This window comes from Saccopteryx bilineata, chromosome 8, assembly GCF_036850765.1.
Source record: "Saccopteryx bilineata isolate mSacBil1 chromosome 8, mSacBil1_pri_phased_curated, whole genome shotgun sequence".
In the NCBI taxonomy this organism is placed as follows: domain Eukaryota; kingdom Metazoa; phylum Chordata; class Mammalia; order Chiroptera; family Emballonuridae; genus Saccopteryx; species Saccopteryx bilineata.
Window position 1 is genome coordinate 27,299,839 of NC_089497.1, and position 25,875 is coordinate 27,325,713.

Below are 25,875 nucleotides of genomic sequence, written 5' to 3' on the forward strand. Positions count from 1 at the left end.
AGACAAACATCTGTCTAAGTTGCATTTAGTAGGTAAATTACCTGTTCCAATTTACACACAAATTCAACTACAGAACCAATCTTGTTCATAATCTGGGGACTGCCTATACTGTATATCACATATACTATATACCTTATATATGTGTGTGTGTGTGTGTGTGTGTAAAATACTATATATTATTTGAGATTCTGTAGTTTCACAAAAATGGGTATTGAAGCAATTCTTAGCTATTATCTCTTATGATTAGATGTTCTATTTTTCTCTCTCGATTCTTAACTATTCTTTAATAACGTTAATTTCTTTGTCTTTCTGTATTGCATTCAAGTATGTCTTTCAGTTCATTAAGTCTTCCTTCAAAGTAGTCTAATTTGTTTCAAACTGTCTATTGAATTTTCAGAATCCTTGCTTTATGTGAGTCTTTGATCTGATTTTGAACTGTAAGGCCTTCTACTTTGTATTCTATCTCTTTGTGGGAAAAGTTAAAACTAAAGCCCGGGACTTAGGGGATCAGCAGATATACCATGTACACAAGCAACATTAAAATACCTCTCTGAATTCTCCAATTTTTCTTGACCCCTTGGGGTTTTTTTTCTTGCAAATTAGCTATGCATTAAAATCATTTAAACGTATTTATTCAGTATTTTAGGCATTCTGTAAGGTTACTAAGAATATTTCTTTCAGAATAAGTAATACTGGGAATGGATGTTTCTGACCAAACCGAGTGAAGCTAAACTTAACATGGGAAAATGCAAAATCTTGTACAAAATTTTATTTAAGAGTTTTTGTTGATGTTGTTCTCAGTGTGAATTATCAGTATGATCTAGTTATTAGAGGAAAACACTTAGTAAAAGCTAGTATGATTTTGGGTTCCATAATACAAATATAGACTCAATCATAAGAGAGGTGGTAGTCTGATCATATTTCAGTTGGTCAGACCTCATTTGTGTGTACCACGCTCTATTGGAAGACTTTAAAAAGCCTTCCTTAGAAGTATTTGGAGGAGAGGAACTCGTGAAAGGTCAGGGAAGACATGATGCCTGCCCATACTTATTTAAGGGATCTCTGGTGACTACAGTTTATAGATGTTCCAGGCTACAGAACTGGGATCAGTGGTAACTTACAGGGAAATATATTGAGGTTTAATCTTAAAACTTTCCAATCATAAGAGCTTTTTTTTTTTGAAATATAATAGTCTGCCTTTGAAAGTCATGACTCTTTCAGAGCCATTGAAATTAAAGGTGAGCATCCATTTGTCAGGGATGTTGTGGAGAGAATTCAACCATCAAAAGCCATGGTGTAATCTTCTAAAGTTTTGAAAGTCGGTGATTATATGAGCTATCAGGGATGAAAATGACACACACAGTGAAAAATGTCCTTGTGTTCTCTTCCTGACTCTGCCATTGGCTTGCTATGAGCCTATAGGGCTAGCCGTTCTTTCATTCCAATCCTTGATTTTCTTTCTTTTTTTTTTGTATTTTTCTGAAGCTGGAAACAGGGAGAGACAGTCAGACAGACTCCCGCATGCGCCCCACCGGGATCCACCCGGCACGCCCACCAGGGGCGACGCTCTGCCCACCAGGGGGCGATGCTCTGCCCCTCCGGGGCATCGCTCTGTTGCGACCAGAGCCACTCTAGCGCCTGGGGCAGAGGCAACAGAGCCATCCCCAGCGCCTGGGCCATCTTTGCTCCAATGGAGCCTCGGCTGCGGGAGGGGAAGAGAGAGACAGAGAGGAAGGAGAGGGGGAGGGTGGAGAAGCAAATGGACGCTTCTCCTATGTGTCCTGGCCGGGAATCGAACCCGGGTCCCCCACACGCCAGGCCAACGCTCTACCGCTGAGCCAACCGGCCAGGGTCAATCCCTGGTTTTCTTGTGTGAAATGCAGGGACTGGGATTAGATGAACTCAAGAGTATCTTGCATGCAGCAATTATTATTGCTTGTTCTAATAGTGATATTCTACTTCCCTCATTCTTTCTACATTTATTAATTGAAATTCTTTCATAAGAAACTATTGTTGGTCCTGGCCAGTTGGCTCAGTGGTAGAGCATCGGCCCAGCATGTAGAAGTTCCGGGTTCAATTCCTGGCCAGGGCACACAGGATAAATGCCTGTCTGCTTCTCCACCCTTTTCCTCTCCTTTCTCTCTAGCTCTCTCTTCCCCTCCCACAACCAAGGCTCCCTCGGAGCAAAGTTGGCCTGGGCATTGAGTATGGCTCCATGGCCTCCACCTCAGGTGTTAGAATGGCTCTGGTTGCAATGGAGCAACGCCACAGATGGGCAGAGCATTGCTCTCTAGTGGGCATGCCGGGTGGATCCCAGTCAGACGCGTGGAAGAATCTGTCTCTCTGCCTCCCTGCTTCTCAATTCAGAAAAATACAAAAAAAAAAAAAAAAAAAGAAACAAAAAAAGAAACTATTGTTATTCCTCTCAAATTTATTTATTAAATCAGATTAGTATGGACTCATGAATGTTTGTTTTATTCTTTGGATTATAATTTAGTCATTGTGTTGCTCTAGTTATTCCACCTTTGGCGACCAGAAGACCTAGATTCTAATGATACAGAGTACAGACAGTTTGCTGACATGGTTTCAGATTCCACATAGCAACTAACCATTGAGAAACTACTACCTCTTGAGCTTGGTGAAGTATTTTAAAAGAAATCCATGATTAACTGAAAAGGCTCTTAATATATTCCTTCCTTCCCCAATGCATATCTGTATGGCTAGATTTTCTTCACATACTTAAACTAAAACAACATAGTGGAACTGATTAATGTAGAGGGATGTTTGAGAATCCAGCTGTCGTTCATTAAGTGAGACATTAAAGAATTTGTAAAAATATAAACAATGTTGAGAACCATATTTCTAGGCTACTTTTGGGTGATAATTTTAGCATAATCAACTTTATTTTAACTCATAAATGGTCAGATTTCATGGCTATCTTTGATAATATTTTGTCCTTCTCTGAACTGATCATTGTGTGTTCAAAGGAATGTACAGAGGCACTGTAATTTTAATATTAACCTGTGCCTTAAAGTCTACGCTATTAGTTCCAAAGTCAAACACTATATAAAAGATCATCATCAGATGTTGCTTTTGGCATAGTATCTGGCATACAGCAGGTAATCAATATGTATTTGTAGACTGAATGAGTAAACATGGACATTTATTGTTTTTTATCTAAAATTTCAGATTAGCAATGAAATTGAGACTGTGATAGAAGAATCCACAAAACCAGCAGCTGAGCAGATTGCGGAATTCAGTATCCACCTTTCAGGGGAGCAGTACAGGGAAGAGCTACAGGATCCTGCCAGCTTCTTCCACCAGAGCCTAGCAGAAGAGTTTATTTCAGAGGTGGGTGATTTCTGTTGTTTCTTTCTCTCTCTATCCCTGCTCCTCCCCTCTCTCCCTCCCTCCCTCCCTGCTTGCCTCTTTCTTTCCCTCCTTTCCTTCCTTCCTTCCTTCCTTCCTTCCTTCCTTCCTTCCTTCCTTCCTTCCTTCCTTCCTTCCTCCCTTCCTGCTTTCCTCCTTCTTTCTTTTTTATTTTTTTGAAAAGCAAAATAGTTTTCTGGGCTTATAAGTTTCCCAAATTCACAACACAGCTTGAAGGTAGGTTTAGGATTCACGCTCTTCATCTGCTTGGTTTGGGGTTGGTGACTTAGTCATTTCTTCAGGAAGCTCTGTGAAAAGTTCATGGAAAGACAGATAGTTATTTCACTGAAACAAAATCTTTACACATTTGCCATCTTCTAACAAATAAGTGCTATTTCCAAGTTCTGCTGCGAAGCCAAGGGAAAATGTGCTTGGTGGCATGGTTTTAACTTACCAATACGGAGAAATGAGCATCTTTGAGAAACTATATGCAATGTATGGTTTTTTTCTTAAGGAAACATTTAGTTTAATTTCTTTTATTTTCATAATTAGTTGTACTTTTTTAAAAAATGAAAATTTTTGAGCAGTTAATACATAGGTAGTCCATGGCATCAAAGTCAAAGGACAAAACGACATCCAGTGACAATTTCCCTTCTATCTCTGTGCCGTGGAGGGAGGTATTTTTATAAAAGGATTTCTTTTTAAAAATTATGCAGATAGACCATCCCACAACTTTACTTGCTGGAAGAATTCTTTATAGGACTTGAACTCAAGATTGTTTCAGTAAGAAATGAGCCAGACCCGCCCCTTCTTAAGGCCTTGGCTCTTCCGTGGCAAGACCCTGAGTGCCCATCTAACTCCCCTGTCCAGTTACAGGGCACGCATTCCTTCCTTTTCACTTCTTTTCCATTCCCTCTTGACAGGGTTCTTCTTGGCCACATTTTTCAATTCCATTACCTTAGACTAATTTCTGTCCTTAGACACAGTGTCCAGATGAGAAATAAAAATAGGCACCTCTCAGCCAAACAGCATCATTGCAGCCATCAGACATGGGGAACGTAAGCCAGACAATTAATTTTCCTCGCTGTGTGGCCAAGTGGTGAGGCTGTATGGTATGTGGAGAAATGCCAGCCGGGCCAGTGGCCTCCTGGCATCAGATAGTGTCTTGGATCAGCTGTCTGGTTTTCTCCGCCCTTGGATTAAAGAACCTTGAATAAGCCTCAGTGTTTGGGTAAACACATGCACTGAATGACTGCAGATTTAGTGATGGTCTAATAAACACTCTGTAAAACATCTCCAGCAGGGACTTTATGAGGTAGGTAGATGCTGGATTGAGGTGACTCGAAGGTGACGGAGGGTCTGGGCCTCCCATGAAACAGTTCCTTCTCTGGGCTGTCTCTATATCCCTGGCCCTGGCCCTGGAACAGAGTGTCTACCCGGAGCCACATGTCAACCATCTTTGTGTGGGGCAGCAGAGTCTGGGAGCTAGTCTCTGAAAGGGCCTGTTGCCATGCTGACTGCAGACTGAAGGGGCGCCCTCCAGCTCTCTCTCTCGGCAGGGCACAGTCACAGGGATTGTTCCTTCAATATTATTTCTTACGTGACATGGGAAAGCCCACAGGGGAAAACAAAGCCTGCTTGGGGGATTGAGGGTCAGGAGCTCTTACTTGTTTTTTGTTTTTCATGAGAAAAGTAAGAGTAAGATAAGCTTGGGACAATGCCGAGTATAACACCGGAGAGGGGAAGGTCAGGCTGGGAAGTGTCAGACTTAAAGACAGCCGCAGTATCAACAGGGTCCTTGCCCACGGTGTTCTGTTCTGTTCTGTAGGCTGCTGTATGTCTGTTTGCTCACAGCAGCCGTGTTGGCTGTGTATGTTGATTTTTCAGATGAGGCCCAGGGACTTGTTCATGGTCATTTCAGCCCATAGGAGTGGATGAGGCTCTCTGGTCTCCTCTTTCTTGTCTTCTTTCTCTCTTTCTGTCTTTTTTTTTTTTTTTTTTTTTTTTTTTGCTCAATTGCTTTACCTCTCCTTTCCAAAGTGTTCCTTCCTTTATATCATACCGAGTCTCCTTCATTTTAATTCAGATGAGGAGTTGTGGTGAGCTTCCCAGTTTTCCTAGTCCTGTTCCTAGTTCTAAGCCATATTTATTATGAGTCAAGGGAAAGTGGAAGAGGCATGTAATTCAACGGGAAGAATATAGGACTTGGTGTTGGAGAGATTTGGTGCTGAATAAATTCTGATGCAGTCACTCACCAAATGCGTGAGCCTGGGCAAGTCAGTTGACAGCTCAGAGTCTCAGTGTTCTCGTCTCTAACATTGGAAAAATATATATCTCTTGGGATTGTTGCAAAGATTAGAAGTAATATCGCAAAGTACCAGGCACATAGCAGTCATTCAATACATTGAACCTATTATTAATCTTGATGTGAGTAAAATAGAATGACTTCTCAAACTGAACTCCTGTACAGTACGTAACTGGATATGATGACTCCATTAGACTGTATGTGTTTATTATTCTAAACTCAGTGGGTTTAGAATAATAATAATATGCAATTATACAGCATTTTGCAGTTAACAGAGGACTTTCAGTTATATTTATTTTAATCTTACAAAAAATGATATGGTTGGGAGCAGGGCAGTATTAGTTCTATAAGAGATATGCACGGGCACTTTGCCAGCAAAAGCAGCTGGGACTTGTCCCTCCGTCTTCAGATCACTTGTTCTGAGGATCCATTCCCATCCCTCTCTCTAAGAATTGTGGCACTGCTCTCTTCTCAGAGAATAAAACAAAGCAAATTATTATGGCCAGAAAGTTTCATGTGTTTGGATTCTTTATCCTTAGTGCATGAATATCTCCAGTGAATCAAGATTTATTTTTTTGTTTATTTCACTTACAGTTGGCATTCACTATTATATTAGTTTCAGCTCTACAGCATAGCGGTTAGACATTTATACAAGTTATGAAGTGATCACCCCCATAAATCTAGGACCCATTTGTCACCATATGTAGTTAGTACAGTATTATTGACTGCATTCCCTAGGCTGTACTTTACATCCCCGTGATTATTCTGTGACTACCAATTTGTGCTTCTTAATTCCTTCACCTTTTTGACCCAACCCCACAACCCCCCTCCCATCCAGCAACCATCAGTTTGTTCTATCTGTGAGTTTGTTTTGTTTGAACCAAGACTTTCTTTTATTTAGACAATTAATTTTAATGGGGTGACATTGATTAATTAGGGTACATATATTAAGAGAAAACATCTCAAGGTCATTTTGACATTTGATTATGTTGTATACCCATCACCCAAAGTCAAATTGTCTTCTGTCACCTTTTGTTTGGTTTTCTTTGTGCCCCTCCCCTCCCCCCACACCCTTCCTTTCCTCTCTTCCTCCCCCCTGCCCAGTAACCACCACACTCTTGTCCATGTCCCTGAGTCTCATTTTTGTGTCCCACCCATGTATGGAATCATACAGTTCTTAGTTTTTCTGATTTAATTATTTCACTCAGTATAATGTTATCAAGGTCCATCCGTGATTGCTGTAAATGATCCATGTCATCATTTCTTATGGCTGAGTAGTATTCCATGGTATATATGTACCACATCTTCTTTACCCGATCATCTATTGAAGGGATTTTTGGCTGTTTCCATGTCTTGGCCACTGTGAATAATGCTGTAATGAACATTGGGCTGCATGTGTCTTTACTTACCAGTGTTTTTGAGTTTGGGGGGTATATACCTAGTAGAGGGATTGCTGTGAACCAAGACCTTTTAAAAATCTCACTCTCCTGGTTATATAAGGACTTGGTTTTGAAAGGCCATGCCTAGAGATCCACTAACAGAGTTCCCAAAGTTCACTAACAACTTACTTGCATCCTGATGTTGGCCTCATAGTGACTTATTTGGCAAGACTGTTGCATCTTCTGAAACATTGTGGGTTAAATGTTGAATTTTGTTAAACATTTGTATTTGTGCATAACCTGATTAATTTTAGCCATTTGGTCCAGTCTAGAATTCTTTTTTTCCTGCTCCAGTCACTAAGTGGATACTGATTTACATGATGGACGTTAAAGACTCAGTAATAAAACTGAATCCTGCAGATATGATGCTCATAAATTGATCTCTTGACCAATTAAGTTTCCCAGTCACTGCTTCATAATCTCTTGTGACACCCAGCGAACAAGGCCTCTCTCCTGGGGGCTAAGTGTGGCCTATAGATTTCTTTCTCATGGGGACTGTGTCCACAGCTCCCGTATGCGGTAAGAACAAGAATCAGACATGGCCCTGGCCGGTTGGCTCAGTGGTAGAGCGTCGGCCTGGCATGCGGGGGACCCGGGTTCGATTCATGGCCAGGGCACGTAGGAGAAGCGCCCATTTGCTTCTCCACCCCCACCCCTCCTTCCTCTCTGTCTCTCTCTTCCCCTCCCACAGCCAAGGCTCCATTGGAGCAAAGATGGCCCGGGCGCTGGGGATGGTTCCTTGGCCTCTGTCCCAGGCGCTAGAGTGGCTCTGGTTGCGGCAGAGCGATGCCCCGGAGGGGCAGAGCATCGCCCCCTGGTGGGCAGAGTGCCGCCCCTGGTGGGCGTGCTGGGTGGATCCCCATCGGGCGCATGCGGGAGTCTGTCTGACTGTCTCTTCCCGTTTTCAGCTTCAGAAAAATACAAAAAAAAAAAGAAAAATCAGACACGGGAAGACACTTTTAGGAAATGAGCACCTGGCTGCCTGTCACCGTTTGCACTGTAGCCAGATTTGTAACCCAGCCACATTGAAAAGTGCTGTTGTAGCTTCTTTTGAAACTAATGCTCCCCCCCCCCCACATTTTATCACCAAGGGAAAAAACAGTGCTTTGCCAATAAGAAGAATGCTTTTTATAATTAGAACAAAAATTAATATTAAAGCACATTGGAACCTTAATCACAATGATAAAGAAAATGTATCAAATGTGTTGCGGTAAACATTATTTTCTACATTAACGTAATGTTTTTTAGTAACTTTCTGATCCATGTGTGTCTGTGTATGTATTCAAGTTAGTTGTCAACAGTGCACTTATACTCTACTTCTAACAGCATTATTCTCTATTTCCTTTTCCACATTTCTACATAGTTATAAATTTCATTTTTAACAGGTTGAAAATGCATTTGTTGGATTACCGGGCTACAAGGACATCCGCGTACTTGACTTCAGGTAAATAGACTTACTCTAAAAGTGCATGTTTAGTAGCACTCTTTATTTCAAGTGGAATATCCTTTTGTGTATGTTATGTACACAGCCATAATTCAAAATTATTTGAAGGATGTAATTCACTGTTAGTTATATCTGGTAAATTTATGTTCCTAATTCTAGTATTTCAGGTGAGGAAACTGAGTCAGAAAAAGGCAAAATAATGTATTCAAGGAGAGATATTGGATCTGTAGTTGTGCCAGGGTAAGAATTTAGGAATTCATGTCCTTAGCTTGCTGCTGACATGTTACACTGCTTTTATTTGGCATTGAGAGGAGCTTGAAGTTAGATTAGATATGACCTCAAGGACCTACTAAAGAGTGTCAATGTTCCTTCCACTGAGGTGACCCTGAGGTTTTGGTGCAAGGCCACTCTGCATTCACCTTCTTTTCAAGCATAATAGTTCTGAGTAAGTCAGGGACTTCTTTTGAAGGCATTTCTTCCCTGCTTAAGACCCTCTGTATAATACCTGTGAAATATTGAGTGAATGCTTTGTATTAGGCACTTCACATTCCTGAGCTCACTTCTCTTCAGCCCTCTCAGAATAAATGTTGTTGTTGTTGTTGTTATTATTATTATTTCTTCTTTTTCAAGTGAGAGGAGGGGAGATAGAAAGACAGACTCCTGCATGCGCCCTGACCAGAATCCACCCAGCAACCCCCGTCTGGGGCCGATGCCCTGTCCAGCTGGGTCCATTCTCGCAATAGAACTATTTTTAGCATCTGAGGCACAGGGTCCATGTAGCTATCCTCAGTGCCCAGGGCCGAACTGCTCAAACCATTCGAGCCATGCTGGCAGGAGGTGATGAGAGGGAGAGAAAGAGAGAAAAGAGGGAGTAGGAGGGGTGGAGAAGCAGATGGTGACCTTCAGTACTTTGAAGGTTTGGGGCATTTGGGTGATCGCTGTGGCCTAGCAGTTGGATACAGTGGAATATGGACAAGGGCACCATGTAACCTGACAGCATAATTCCGTGTCAACAACTTTGACCTATTCTTGTTACAACATCTGGGTTTACCAGAAATAATAGCAATCACTTACATAGCATTGATAGTGTACCAGGTTTTCTGTCTATACTAATTCATTTAGTCCCAGCAGCCATGCTATGAGGTTTTTTATTTTCATCCTCATTGTTTCTAATAAGTAAACCAGAGCCCTGGGAATTTACGTGATTTACGTATGGACACTCGGGTGGTTACTGGTGCAGGGGGCAGGGCAAGCATGGTAAGCTGACCCTCCATCTACTCCAACACCAGTGACCAGTCTCCCCAGCCCAACCTTAGCACTTTCCACAAACTCTGCCTCCAGCTGTGACTACCACTCAGCTGGGAACCGGTTGGTGTGTGGGGTTCTCTCACTTGGCAGCCCAGGAAAGGCGGCGTAGTCTTCGGAGTCTACCTGCCTCAGTTCAGATCCTGCCATCAGCACTTCTGGCTCGATGACTTAGGGTAAACTACTAAGCCTTAACTTCTCATTTGTATGAAAAAGACCATTTATCTATTAATTCTATTTTATTAAAAAAATAACTTTGAAATACTTTAAGTAAATGATTTAGCTTTTTTGTTCCTCAGCTTCTTTACCTATAATATGGGGATACTGATGGTCCTTAATAAGTCTTAATGAAGATTAAATGAATTAATTTTTGCAAAATGCTTAGCATTGTTCCTGGCACACGGGAAGTTCTATTAAGTGTTACATGAAATAAATAAATATATATTAAGGCCATGTAATCTCCTATAGGTTAGTCAGTCCTGACCTTTCCCAGCCCCTGACTTAAAACCTTGCTGTATATAACCTGGTCTGCTCTTCATTTATTTCATAACACATTGCATCTCCCCAAAAGTGTTCCCAGTTTTATCAGTGCCAACTACTGGAGTCCCCTGCTGAGCTTCTGAAAAAGTTTATTGATAAAGAGGTAACCTTATATGAATTCTTTGAAAAGCATTTTCATAAAATTTAAGGATAGTAAAGACTATTTTAAAACAGAACACTTCCCCCCCTTTACTCACTTCCTTCGGTCCACAGAAATATGTCAGCTTCTGAGACCGTGCAAGCATTTCCATTTAAAGAAACATTTCAGAGGAAATGTATCAAGAACTTGTACTTTGATGAATGATATGACAAAATCTAACTTTCAAGTTCTGCTCAACGCTTTCAATTTTTATTTTCAGGTCCCCCAAGGAAAATGGCAGGTAACGTACTTTTTGATGCTTTCTACACTATCCGATGAATGAGGAGTCAGTGAAGAAAATACTGTTAGATCTACGATCAAGGGAGCCTGGCTCAATACTTTAGCACTTCCAGTATCAGTATCTGTCTCCGTACAGATCAGGGGTTGACAATTTTTTTTCTGTTAAAAGTCAGCTAGTAAATATTCCAAGCTTTCCAGGCCATACGGTCTCTGTTGCAGCCACTCAGCTCGGCTGCTGTCAGGTGAGAGTAGACATAGGCAATCCATTGGTAACGAAAGAGAGTGGCTGTGTTTCAACAAGTCTAAGGACACTGAAATATAAATTTCATATGTCACAAAATATTGTTCTTCTTTTGATTTTTTTCCCCCAACCATTTAAAAATATAAAATCCAGCAACTCAGTGATGGGGTTGCATTTAGCTCACAGGCAGTAGTTTACAGACCCCTGTTGTAGGCTGATAAATGATAAGTACTTTTAAATAGAGGGTGAGGTAAAAGTAGGTTTATAGTTGTGAGTATGCAAAAGTTCATTGTTTATTCATTATTATGTTATATTTTGTCTGAAAAATTGTAAACCTACTTTTGCCACACCTTTATTGAGTTACACTTAATTTAAAATAGGAATTAAAACTGGCATCATGTAAACACTTTAAGTATGCTGTGCATTCAGTTATGTAATCAAGTGTTACTTTGCGTGGTGAGTGAAGGGGAGACAGCTGATCTCCATGAGTTCATTTGCTCAGACAGCTGCTCTCTAGAATTTCGAGAGGCAGTGTATGTACTAGAAAAGCATAGTCAATGCCCCTTGGGAAGGTTGCTTGTCATTTTTTGCCTTTGGATTCCAAACTTATTGAAAATTTACTTTCCCTTGGTAGATTGATAAGTATAATATAGAATTTATGAAGTATCTTTATTGGCTAAATATGGGCATATTTAGAGATACAGTAATGCTCCTCCATTGTTATACTTTATATTTGGAAAGGGCTTTCTGACTTTCTCATTTTCATTTATATTTTAGCAAGTATTTACTAAGTACCTACTGATTAGGCAAACCCTCTGTCTACAAAAATGAGTAATTGTTGGTCTCCATTCTCTAGGAACACAGTCTAATGAAAAGAACTTTCAGAGATATGTCAATGTCTTGGTTCTTCTATTTTTTTTAAAATTATTTTTCTATCTTATATCCTTGTGAGATAGTGAGAATGAGAATTAGCCTGACCAGGCGGTAGTGCGTGGGATGGGGACCTGGAGGACCCAGGTTCAAAACACTGAAGTTGCCAGCTTGAGTGTGGGCTCATCCAGCTTGAGACAGGCTCACCAGCTTGAGCGCTGGGTTGCTGGCTTGAGCGTGGGATCATAGACATGACCCCATGGTCACTGGTTTGAGGCCAAGGTTACTGGCTTGAGCAAGGGGTCACTCGCTGTGCTGTAGCCCCCTGGTCAAGGCATACATGCGAAAGCAGTCAGTAAACATCTAAGGAGCTGCAATGAATTGATGCCTCTCATCTTTCTCTCTTTTTGTCTGTTTCTGTCAAAAAAAAGAAAAAAAGAAAAAAGAAAATGAGAATTAATATTCATTCTATTTTGGTGGTGAGGAAATTTTGCATCAGAGAGGCAAATTGATTTTCTATAAGTTATATGACTAGGAGGAATCAGATATTTTGACCAAGGTTATCAGAATTTGGTTTCTGTACTCTAAGTATGTGTGTGTTAATGGTCTATACTTAACCAAAAAGCCTGATTGTTTAATTGCTGTTCTATTGTGGGTAATTAGAATGTAAAACAACATAAAGTTTTTTTTTAAAGACTTTATTTAATTTCTCAGAAAGGAGAGAGAATGAGAGAGAGAGATAGAGAGAGAGAAAGAGAGAGAGAGAGAGGAAGGGAGGGAGGGAGAGAGAACGGGGAGGAGCAGGAAGCATCAACTCCCATTGTGCCTTGTCCAGGTAAGCCCAGGGTTTCGAACCGGCGACCTCAGTGTTCCAGGTTGATGCTTTATCCCACTGCGCCACCACAGGTCAGGCAACAATGTAAACTTTGATGTTACCCTCTGATGAAAAGAATGGTATCAAGTTGCTGAGTGCTAAGTCCTCTCAAGGGACACAGACAACAATTCAATATGAAGTCATCAGATTTTATAATAAAATTGTTAACCTAGGCACAGTTTCCAAAACTGTTCAGTATTGTCAGGTGTTAGGCAGTTGATGAAATGCATTCATAACTTTTTGGTGTATATATATACATATATATTTTGCATTTTTCTGAAATGAGAGCAGGGGGGCAGAGAGGCAGACTCCCTCATGTGCCCTACCAGGGTCTACCCAGCAAGCCCACTATGGGGCGATGCTGTGCCCGTCTGGGGCGTTGCTCTGTTGCAACTGGAGCCATTCTAGCGCCTGAGGTGGAGGCCATGGAGCCATCCTCAGTACCTGGGCCAACTTTGCTTCAATGGAGCTTTAGCTGCACGAGGGAAAGAGAGAGATAGAGCGAAAGGAGAGGGGGAGGGGTGGAGAGGCAGATGGGCGCTTCTCCTGTGTGCCCTGGCCAGGAATTGGTATACATTTATTCTGAGCTGTGTATGAATGAGTGTGTGCACAGAAATAGTTTATTTATAGACATATAATCTTTATCTAAATGGTTATAAATGTTATATGTTATAAAAATAACAATATATTATAAACATAAACATTTATATGCACCTGAAATTTTCTATTTGCTTTGTATAAACCCTTACAAGATGCACAAATTATTTTAAGTTAGTAGGTCTCATTTGAATTAAATCAACAATATGTTTGCCTGGTATGCCCACTTTAAAATTCAGCTCCAGATTTTGTATGTGTATTTTTCCTAATAGACGTTTCATAGAAAGGATATCTGAGTTTCTCTGAAATGTCTTTATTTTGGTTAATTGTTTAAAATTTATTTATTTATTTATTTATTTATTTATTTATTTATTTATTTTTATTCTTTTCCAAGTGAGAGGAGGGAAAATAGAGAGACAGACTCCTACATACGCCCCAACCAGGATTCACTGGGCAACCCCTATCTGGGGAGGATGCTCTACTTATCTGGGGCCATGCTCACAATAGAGCTATTTTTAGTGCCTGAGGCAGAAGCTCCACAAAGCCATCCTCAGTGCCCAGGGCTGATGCTCTGGAACCAGTCGAGCCATGGCTGCTGGAGGGAAAGAGAAACAGAGAGAGAGAGAGAGAGAGAGAGAGAGAGAAGGGGAAAGAAAGCGGTGGAGAAGCAAATGGTTGCTTCTCCTATGTACCCTGACAGGGAATCGAGCTCGGGACATCCACATGCCAGGCTGACACTCTACCTCTGAGCCAACTGGCCAGGGCCTGTTTTGGTTCATCTTAAGTGATTGAATTACTTTTTCTATTTAAAATCTGCACATTTTGCCTGCCCTGTGGTGGATAGAACATTGACCTGGAAAGCCGAGGTCGCTGGTTCAAAGGCCCGGGCTTGCCTGGTCAAGGCACGTATGGGAAGTAACTACAAGTTGATGCTTCCTGCTCCTCCATATTTCTCTCTCTTCTTCCTCTAAAATCAATAAATAAAATATTTTTTTAAAAAGTGTATCCAAAAAATCTGCTCATTTCAAACAGCCAACAAGGGCTTTTGAGGTGAGGTAATGAGAAAGGGTAAATTTCATCTCCACATGACTAAAATCTCTGGAAATAGCTGTCACACAGAGGAACTTTCCTCTTTAAAGCAGCTGTTTCAGTCTAGTTTGAAAGATGGAAGATGATGGATGATACGTGGTGACCTTAGAGTTGTTAGTGCCAACAGCCAGCAAAGCTTCCTTCAACCACATAATGTTTTGTCTACCGGTGCGCACTTTGCTCTTAGGTACTTCCTCAGCCCCTTGGCTCTTTTTTATTCTATCCTTCATCATGAGAAATCTCTGTACTCCATTTGCAATGCCAGAACTCAGTCTGTTCTGGGTCACAGGAAAGTTCTCAGCCCTAAGAATAGATGCTTTTCTGATACTGCAAGCATTTCTTTGAGTTCTCTTTCCAAGATAAAAGCATGGTGATAAACTGCAGCATCTCTCTGAGGATTTTTATGTTCTTTAATGAATTTTAATTCTCACTAGACCAGGTAGATTATAATAGAAGTGTTATTTTCAGATATTGAAGGGAAACATTTGGAAGACAAATTTTATTTTGCCAGTAAAAGGTCCAGAGATCCAAGTCTGACTGCCTGATTTGCATAGATTTCTTGATCCAGGAATATTTCTCGTGATTTTCTCCATATAATATTTACAAGTCATCTCTAAGACACATAATAGGCTCCCATTAAGGCTTATCTATCCTCTAATTTTCTCTTAGTCCAGAAACCAACTCTAGTGCTTACTGGTACAACCTTTATTTTCTTTTCTATTTTTTCCTTATCACCGTTTTCTGTGTTAGAGCCATGTTAATATATTCATAGGTGTGCAAAGACTCCAAAGAGAAGCTCATCCTTCTGTAGACAGGCATGGTCCATTCCACAGAGCTGGGAAGAGCATATACATCCTCACAGAATTGTGGTTTGGCTGTGAAGCAGTGCCCCTAAATGAATACTCTGAACACACAATTGTATGAAGATAATACGTAGGCTCTTTAGGGTAAAACATTATTCTTTCATATTTAGAGACTAAAAATCCTTTGGATTAAGTCAGGAGTATCACATACTGTCATTTAAGTGGTCTGTGTTCAATTTTCTTATCTGGCTGTGTTAGTGAATGAAATTGTCCATTTGATTTTTCATTATTTTCAAATATATTATATTTATTGAATTACTGTATGCTTGGGACACATGGGATGTGGTGAGCTCTGGCCAGTAGGTGTCTCTCTTACTGTTTTAGTCCACCTTGGAGCCACCATTTGGATATTTTAGCATGTTTTACTGAATTTATTTCTTTACAAAAAAGATCAGGAATTACCCATGAATCAACATATTCTGACATGAAAAGTTAAGTGGGTGAAGGACATTATAGATGACAAACAGATATCTTACCACTTAGAGCCTCAGGTGTCAAAACACTCAGTTACCATTTTAAAGTGCCCAAACCACCCCGTTGAAGTGGTAGCTTATTAGGTCTGGGAGGAAAACCTTATTGAAGTTACTCAGAGTGAGGAGACAGGAAATCCAAAGAGGCCTGTCTGCTCGAATGGCAGGCGAAGGACGTAGTGCTCCAAAAGAGAGGTCTCTTAAGACCAGTTTATCTTACCAAACCACAAAATACACTGCATTCTCTGGGATGCTGTGGGGTCCGTTTAAAGCAAAGTCTAATTGACCAATTACTGCATTGGCTGGCTCACGCATTCTTTTCCCATAGGAAAATATGTAGGCACTTACAATCGAAAGTTTCCTTTGCAAACCTGAACTCAGAAAAAGGAAGTTGCGGATTTTAGTGGCCAGTATCATCAAGCTATGCTAACTGTGTACAGTCTCGGGATCTGTCTTATGAGGAAGACACAGTACACTGGGGTGAGAAGGGTTCTACTATATGGTAATATACATTAGTTGACTAATTCCCTTTTTCCAAGACTTGATGACACCATTGTCATTATGTTGATACATTTTCTTTAGACTTGTAAATACCTTTATTAGGCTGAAGTTTCTTTGTATATTCAGATAAGTATAGATTTCTGTTCATTTCTCTGGCACTAGGTACCCCTCGGTCCCAGGTACCAAGCAGAACATTGGGAATAGAAACTCAAGAAGAAACCGAAAGGCAGTCACTGTAACAAAATCTTTTTCAAAACAACAAAGGCTGTAATCAAGGAATATATAAAAATGTATAAGTTCAGAGGAATAAGTACTTAATTTGTTTTTCTGCATTGATTTGGGAGTCATTTTGCTCCTACAGGATGTCTGAAAGTGGCAAATTGTTTTCATCACACATCTGTGTTTGGGAAGGTGGTGTTCTTTCCTCCAGCAGTGGGTGGCAAACTCGTTAGTCAGCAGAGCCCAATATCAACAGTACAACGACTGAAATTTCTTTTGAGAGCCTAATTTTTTAAACTTAAACTATATAGGTAGGTGCATTGTTATTAACTTAATTAGGGTACTCCTAAGCTGGCCTTTGCTAAACACTCAAGGGGCCAAAGAGTTGCATGTAGCTCGTGAGCCGTGGTTTGGTGACCATGCCTAGGGCAGCAATTTTCAACCTTTTTCATCTCATGGTGCACATGAACTAATTACTAAAATTCTGCTGCACACCCCAAAATATGTTTCTTATTGGGGTGACACTAGTTAACAAAATTATAGCGGTTTTAGGTACACAGTTCCACAAGGCATGATCTCTACACTGCACTGTGTGTTCACCCCTCCATGTCTAGTCTCTGCCCATCGCCATTTACCCCCCATGCCCTCTGCCACCTCCCCTCATCCCCTCCCAGCGGCAGTCACCACACTGTTCTCCCAGGCCAGAGTTTTTTCTCTTTTTCTTCTTTTTTGCTTAATCCCTCTACCATCCCACTCAACCCCTCAGCTCCCCTCTGACAGCTGTCAGCCTGCTCTCTGAGTCTGTTTCTAGTTTGTTTGTTAGTTTATATTGTTCATGAGATTCTACATATGAGTGGAATTGTGCACGATTTGTCTTTTTCTGACTGGCTTATTTCACTTAGCATAATGCTCCCCAGATCCATCCATGCTGTCGCAAAGGGTAAGATTTCCGTCTTTTCTATGGCTGAGTAGTACAGGTATTGATCAACTTACGACCTATGCAACTTACGACCATCCGACTTTTTTTTTTTTTTTTTTTTTTTTTTTTTTTTTTTGTATTTTTCTGAAGCTGGAAACGGGGAGAGACAGTCAGACAGACTCCCGCATGCGCCCGACCGGGATCCACCCGGCACGCCCACCAGGGGCGACGCTCTGCCCACCAGGGGGCGATGCTCTGCCCCTCTGGGGCGTCACTCTGTGGCGACCAGAGCCACTCTAGCGCCTGGGGCAGAGGCCAAGGAGCCATCCCCAGCGCCCGGGCCATCTTTGCTCCAATGGAGCCTTGGCTGCGGGAGGGGAAGAGAGAGACAGAGAGGAAGGAGGGGGGGGTTGGAGAAGCAAATGGGTGCCTCTCCTATGTGCCCTGGCCGGGAATCGAACCCGGGTCCCCCACACGCCAGGCCGATGCTCTACCGCTGAGCCAACCGGCCAGGGCCACGACCATCTGACTTTATGACCACAATCACTAGCCACGACTGCTCCGCATCTGACAGTGCAGGCATTGCCCAGCTGGACGTAGCACAGTGCAGACCAGCTTCCGGCAGCACTACCATCTTCGCGTGCACCATTTCAACTGTTATCCCAGACTCGGTACAATAATGAAAGAAAATTATGATAAAATATGACTTAAAGATTTTTATAATATCATTTCACAGTACTGTACATATAGCCTACTCAACTTAGGACCAAATTGTGTTACAACCAGTCTGTCGGAACCAATGGTGGTCGTAAGTCGAGCACTAGCTGTATGCCATTATGTAAATGTGCCACAGCTTTTCTATCCACTATTGAAGGACGCTTGGGCTGCTTCCAAATCTTGGCTCCTGTAAACGATGCTGCAGTGAACATAGGGGTGCTTATATTCTTTTGAATTAGTGATCGCATTTCTTCAGCTGTATTCCAGGAAGTGGAATCAATGGGTCAAAAGGCAGTTTCATTTTTAACTGTTTGAGGAATCTTTATACTGTTTTCCACAGTGGCTGCACCAGTCTGCATTCCCACCAGCAGTGCAGGAGGGTTCCCTTTTCTCCATATCCTCACCAGCACTTGTTCTATTATATTTTTGAAAGCTCAGTTTCTTCAACAATAATCTGATGATAATAAAATTTTTATAAGATTATTATGAACGTTCAATGAGATAAAGTATGTGAAATGACTGTCATGTTGTAAGCATTTACAAAATCTTAGCTTTTAGTTGTTAGAGAAATCTGAGTTAGCATTTAGAAAAAGAATTCCTATTGGCTTAATTTTATATTGTGATATTACTTCTCCAAAATGGTTAGTTAAAAAAAATGATCTAATGACACATCAATTCCTACTGATTTTTACTCTATTCTTTTTTTTTTTTTTTAAATGAGAAGAGAGGAGATAGTGAGAGAGATTCCCACATGTGTCTGGACTGGGATCTACCCAGCAACCCCTGTCTGGGGCCATGCTTGAATTAACTGAGCTATTTTTAGTACCTGAAGCTGATGTGCTCAGACCAACTGAGCCATCCTCAGCACCAGGGGCTGACACTCAAACCAATCAAGCCATTGGCTATGGAAGGGGAAGAGGAAGAGAAGGGGGAGAGGGATAGGAGAAAAGCAGATGGTCACTTCTCATGTGTGCCCTGACTGGGGATCAAACCTGGGACGTCCATATGCCGAGCCGATGCCCTGTCACTGAGCCAACTGGCCAGGGCTACCCTATCCTTTATTTCAAGGTATTTTCTTTTCTTTTGCTCATGGAAAAGTAGATAGTGAAAAAAGCCAATTTAAGACAAAATTATGTGTTAACATTTGTCAAGGTTTTAACTCATTAATGAGGGAGCCAGCAGAAAATGAGAATGTAGATGAGTTTCTAGAGAATTTGAAAAACAGAAATTTATATGACTAATTGGGGAAGAATAGTAGGTTAGATACAAAGTTGATTAATGCCCTATAAGATAGTAAACTCATAAACTATAGAGTTATTCTATCAGGCCAAAAGAAAAATTATATTTTAGAGGTTTTTTTAGAATTTAGCATTAAACTTTATAGGACAGTAAGTTGTCTGTGCTACCAAAAAAAAAGGGGGTATGTCTCCTGAGATTTAAATAACTGTCACATTAGTAAGTATTCTAGCATGATGTTTAAAAAAATCATGTCATCAATTTGCTTTATTTCCAAGTATTTCATATTTTCCTTCCACAATAAATAATGATGAGTTAGTTCATAGTAATTAAGTTTCTTCATTGCTTCATTCCCTATTGTGGAGTATATAATTCATTCAACAATAATAATAAAAAGACATTGTTGGGTGGAGTTAGAAGGTTTTTTGTTTTCTTCTGTTTTAAATTGGGGAGGAAAAATGCTAATAAGGAAAGGGGATGGCAGGCTGACAGTGGAGAGGAGAAAGGGTAAGAATGTGGGGCAAGAATGAGCTCCGGTATTCTGCGAGGCGGCCTCTGTGACCTCCTTAGAACTCTTTTTATGTTCTTAGAGCGCTGACCCTCTGTTCTCCAGGAAGAAAGCGGGGATGGCAGAAGGTTGCCCAGAATTTGGGGAGTGGTGATGGAAACCGTGCTTTCTGAGACTTTCCCTCTAGGTCTAATGTTGGTTTTCTCCTTCCTTTGTGCGTCCTTGGCAGGGCCTAATCTGTTCTCTCTTTCATCCATAGTGGCATAGATGTTCACTATGCAGTTAGCTTCAATGGAGAGGCCATCAGCAATACTACCTGGGACCTAATCAGCCTTCACTCCAACAAGGTAGAAAACCATGGTCTTGTGGAACTGGATGATAAGCCCACTGCTGTTTATACAATTAGTAACTTCAGAGATTATATTGCGGAGACACTGCATCAGAACTTTCTGTTGGGGAACTCCTCTCTGAATCCAGATCCTGACTCCCTTCAGCTTATCAATGGTGAGTTTGATATCATTCATGAAGCCCTTATATAGTTATAGTTCCTTTTCTGGTATGCTCTGGTGAAAGTGAATTTCCCTTAATACATGTGGTCCTGATGAGCTAGGAGCCATCCTGATATGAATGAAACGTTAGCCATGCAGCTGCTATGTTTTTTTTATTCCCTTCTTTTCCAAGTGAGAGGAGGGGGGATAGAGAGATAAATTCCTGCATGCACCCCACTGGGATCCATTGGGCAACCCCATTTGGGACTGATGCTCTGTCCACCTGGGGTCATGCTCACAATCCAGCTATTTTTAGTGCCTGAGGTGGAGGCTCTAAGGAGCCATACTCAGTGCCTGAGGCTATTGTACTCTAAGAAATCGAGCCATGGCTATGGGAGGGGAAGAGAGAGATAGAGAGAGATAAAGAGAAATGGGGAAGGAGGAGGAGTGGAGAAGCAGATGGTCACTTTTCCTATGTGCTCTGACTGGAAATCAAACCCGGGACATCTACACTCCAGGCTGATGCTCTACCACTGAACAAAGTGGCCAGGGCTGCCTGGCAGCTGTTTTGGTTAGATTAATCAAGGGATCTCTGGAATAATTGTAGACAGAAGGCCACTCTTTGTGGGGAACAGCAGTATATTTAGAAATAGTTTAGAGATATGGAAAGAAGGTACAAGAAAAAGTAAAGTAGTACCTGGAAGTATGAATCGAAACAGGCTGTAGTTCTGTCCCAGCAACCAAGATACTAACTCTCCAGGGACAAGTCAGCTTAAGAGCCAAAGAGCAGAAGGACAGGAGCAGCAGAAGGACAGGAGCAGCTCAGGAAAGTTGATGGAGATCTTGGTCAAGGAACTGATACCAGGTGCTGGGTAGAAAGAATCCCAGAGAATCCAATACATTACTAAGTTTGAATTCATCAGCCATAGAGATCCAGTTATGATCCAAAATCAACAGGTGGAACTTGTGGTCAAGATGGCAATGTAGGTAAACATGGTACTTGTCTCCTCCTACAAGCACATCAAAATTACAGTCAAACCACAGAAAACCGTCATTCAGAAATGCTTGAGATCTGACTGAATGTTAATCCTACAACTAGGGAATTAAAAAAGAAGCCATATCAAAACTGGTAGGTGGGGCAGAGACAAGAAGCAGACTGGTCCCACACCCACATATGGCAGGTAAAAATCAGGAGATATCTTGGCTTCAGAGGTACACTCTGAGAAGCGAGCGGTCCAAACCCCACACCAGGGTCCCAAGCCCAGGGTTCTAGTGCCAGGAAGAGAAGTCACCATAACTTCTGGCTGTAAAGAATAGCAGGGATTGTAGCTGAGTGAGATGGAAGGCTGCTGGAGTCCAAGGAAGTTCCTCCTAAAGGGCTCATTGGGGAATTACTTGGACTCACTCCCTCTGAGCTTCCTGGGATGGGGCAACAGCTGTAAAGGCACCAGAGACAAACAGGAAGGAACTGGGTTGTCTGGCATCAGTTCAAGATTTGGGGGTAGGGGGTTGGAGGGAAGGAAGCTTTCTCCCAGACAGAAGTGCTGGCAGAGGCAATCATTGTTCCTTTGATGAGCCCTCCCCCACAGACCTGGCAGGCAGATACCATATCCGACTCCATCAATGTGGCTCATATTGTTTACCCTGCCCTGTTTATTCCCTGAGGCCCCATCCCACCCAACTTCTCAGCCCACCCAAGCCGTTTCCAGTGGCTCTTCCATATGAATAGCCTGTCTTGGCTCATGCTTCAGATTTTCCTAAAATCTTTCAAACAAGCAACATCTGGCCTCAGTGTGCCCACCCTCTTGCTGAGAAGCCCCAACCCCTGTACCAGCAGCAGCCAGCCTTGGTTCACAGCTTGGTGTTTTCAGGGTACCTCTAAGCCTAGCACAAGTAGCAACATCTGAAGATTGCTTTGTAGCTCATGTGGGTGGCCCCCAGGCAGAACACAAGCAGCAGCTGACCTTGGTCTGTACCTTCTGGGAGGCCCCAGAGCCAGTACACCCAATGGACAGCCTCAGACTCAGTTGAAGCACCACCATCCAACCACCTCCAAAAGTGACACACTCAAGGGGTGAGCTCAGTGGGCACCAGAGTCCTGCTAGAGTAAGTCAAGCTCTGTGGGGTGGGCCCTAGCAAGGCTGATTTTCCATAGTGGTCAAAGGTTGGTGGTTGGTGATCACAGCCAGTTCCTACAGCTGATTAAGTTGAGGATAAATCCCTCCCATTAGTGTGCCACCAGAAATTAACTACAACAAGAGGGTGTACACAGTCCACACAGGAGGCACAACTTGATTGCCCACCTTGGGTGATCGGGGAGGCTGTGTCACTGCACCTTACAGAACACCTACTATGTTAGGCCTCTCTACCAAGCTTGGGAGATGTAGCAGCTCTAATACATACAATACAAACACAGAGAGGCTGCCAGAGAGAGAAGACGAAAGAAGATGTCTCAAATGCAAGAGGAGAACAAGTCTCCATAAAAAAATCAAAATGGAGACAAGTAATCTACCAGATACAGAATTCAAAACACTGGTTATAGAAATTCTCAGTGAGCTTAGAGAAGAGTAGATGAACTTAGTGAGAATTTCAATAAAGAGGTAGGAGACATAAAAACAGAGATAGAAAACATAAAAAGGACGAACCAGTCAGAATGAAAAATACATGAACTGAAATGAAGAGTACATTACAGGGCATCTACAGTGGAGAAGATGAAGCCTAGGATCAAATTAGAGATTTGGATATACAGGTGGCAAATAAACATATGAAAGACACCATCATATGTTATTAGGGAATTGCAATTTAAAACAATGAGATACCACTATACATCTATTAGAATGGCTCAAACCCAACAAGCTGGTAACACGAGATGTTAGCAAGGATGTGAAGCAACAGGAACTATCATACATTGCTGATGGGAATGCAAAACAGTACACCACTTTGGAAGACAATTGGGTACTTTCTTGCATAAACATAGTCTTAACCATACAATCTAGTAACTGTACTTGTGCCTATTTACCCAATTAATTTGAGAATTCTGTTTCCACAAAAACCTGTACACAACCAATATATATCCTTCAATAGGTAGACAAATTGTGGTACATCCATATAAAGACATAGTATTCAGAAATAAAACAAAATGAGACTCCAGCTGTTTAGCTCAGTCAGAACATTGACTGAAATGCCAAGATTGTGGGTTTGATCCCTAGTCAGGCGCATACAGGAAGCAACTAACATGCACAACTAAGTGGAATGACAGATGAATGCTTCCTTCTCTCTCCCTCTCCTCTCCTTTCTCTGTCTCTTTAAAATCAATTAATAAATTTAAAATGTAGAAAAAAAATTAGAGATTTGGAATATAAGGAAGTAAAAAAAACACCTAATTAAAACAGCAAAAAGAGCCTGACACAGTGAATACAGCCTCAACCTGGAATTCTGTGGTTGCCGGTTTGAAACCCCAGGTTTCCTGGTCAAGGCACATATGAGAAACAATGATTATGAGTTGATGTTTCCTACTACTCCCCCCTTCTTTCTCTCTTTCTCTTTCTCACTAAAAACAAAACAAAACACCAAACAGCAAAAAGAAAAAATAAAAGAAATTGAGGATAGTTAGGAACAACTTCAAACTTACCAACATTTGCATCATGGGAGTGCTGGAAGAACAAAAGAGAGAGCAAGAAATTGAAAACCTATTTGAAACAATAATGAGAGAAAACTGCCCTGAGTGAAGAAAATAGACATACAAGTCCAGGAAACACAAAGAGTCCCAAACAGGATGAACCCAAAGAAGCCCACACCAAGACAGATTATAATTAATATACAGGAAGTTAAAGACAAAGGAAGGATTTTAACATAAGTAGGAGAAAAGCAGTTAGTTACCTACAAGGGAGCTTCCATAAGACTGTTAACTTATATCTCAAGAGAAACCTTGCAGGCCCGAAGGGATTGGCAAGAAATACTCAAAGTGATGAAAACTCAAGGACCTACAACCAAGACTACTCCACCCAGCAAAGCTGTTGTTTAGAATCAGGGAGAGAGTTAGGGGGAGGGGGAGGGGCACAGAGAACTAGATAGAGGGTGACGGAGGACAATCTGACTTTGGGCGAGGGGTTTGCAACATAATTTGATGACAAAATAACCTAGACATGTTTTCTTTGAATATATGTACCCTGATTTATTAATGTCATCCCATTATCATTAATAAAAATTTATTTAAAAAAAAAAAAAAAAAAAAAAAAAAGAATCAAAGGACATGTGAAGAGCTTCCCGGACAAGGGAAAGCGAAAGGAGTTCACCACCATCAGACCAGTATTACAAGAAATGTTAAAGGGTCTTCTTTAATAAGAAGAAGAGCAGGAGAAGAAGAAGAAGAAATGACAAACTGTATGAACAATAAAATGGCAACAAATACAGATCTATCAACGAATGAATAAAAATAATAAAACAAAACAAAAGAAGCAGAACAGAAACAGATTCACAGATACAGAGAACAGATTGACAGTTGCCAGAAGGGAGGGGAATTTGGGGAATGTGTGAGAAAGCTGAAGGGATTAAGAAATACAAATTGGTTGTTACAGAACACTCTTGGGGTTATAAAGTATAGCATAGGGAATATAATCAATAATATCCTAATAACTATGTATGATGTCAGATGGGTATGAGATTTATCAGGATGATCACTTAGTAGGTTATGTATGTCCAATCATGGGTGTACACCTGAAACGAATATTATAATGTATGTCCATTTTAATTGAAAAGTTTAAAATATGATTTAATAAAAAAATAACAAACAGAAAAAACAAAATCAACAGGCAGATCTGGGATCAGCAAGGAGAGGCTGACTCCACTGAATTTATAAGTTAGAGAGTGACCTAGTCAACCTGAGACTAAAGCTTGTTGAATCCGGTTACCAGCCTGCACGAGCTTAACTCATCAGGGACACTGTGTCCTGTTAACTTCCTTGCTACTTCATGTTTACTTCTCCACAATTTCTCTACTTGGTAGTTTAATTTTTTTTTTCTTTCTTTTTCTTTCTGAAGCTGGAAACGGGGAGAGACAGTCAGACAGACTCCAGCATGCGCCCGACCGGGATCCACCCGGCACGCCCACCAGGGGCGATGCTCTGCCCCTCCGGGGCGTCGCTCTGCCGGGACCAGAGCCACTCTAGCGCCTGGGGCAGAGGCCAAGGAGCCATCCCCAGCGCCTGGGCCATCTTTGCTCCAATGGAGCCTTGGCTGCAGGAGGGGAAGAGAGAGACAGAGAGGAAGGAGGGGGTGGGGGGTGGAGAAGCAAATGGGCGCTTCTCCTATGTGCCCCGGCCGGGAATCGAACCCGGGTCCCCCGCACGCCAGGCCGATGCTCTACCGCTGAGCCAACCGGCCAGGGCCGGTAGTTTAATTTTTAAAAATGTCCACAGAGGATACTTTACTGAAGTGACTGCATAGTAGAAGTACCAGCTGCCAAGGAGGGAAACCTGCAAATGAGAGGCAGTACTAACAGTGA

The 25,875-nt window shown here is 41.6% G+C and overlaps 1 protein-coding gene across 1 annotated transcript in view; it reads left to right on the plus strand.

The window, feature by feature from the left end:
* Positions 1-25,875, plus strand: part of IMPG2 (interphotoreceptor matrix proteoglycan 2) — a 95,887-nt gene that overhangs the window by 22,994 nt on the left and 47,018 nt on the right. The window contains exons 8-11 of the mRNA XM_066241674.1: positions 3,190-3,351; positions 8,499-8,557; positions 10,762-10,782; positions 20,145-20,389. Of these exons, the coding sequence (XP_066097771.1) occupies positions 3,190-3,351; positions 8,499-8,557; positions 10,762-10,782; positions 20,145-20,389 (487 nt within the window). The remainder of the gene's footprint in view (positions 1-3,189; positions 3,352-8,498; positions 8,558-10,761; positions 10,783-20,144; positions 20,390-25,875) is intronic.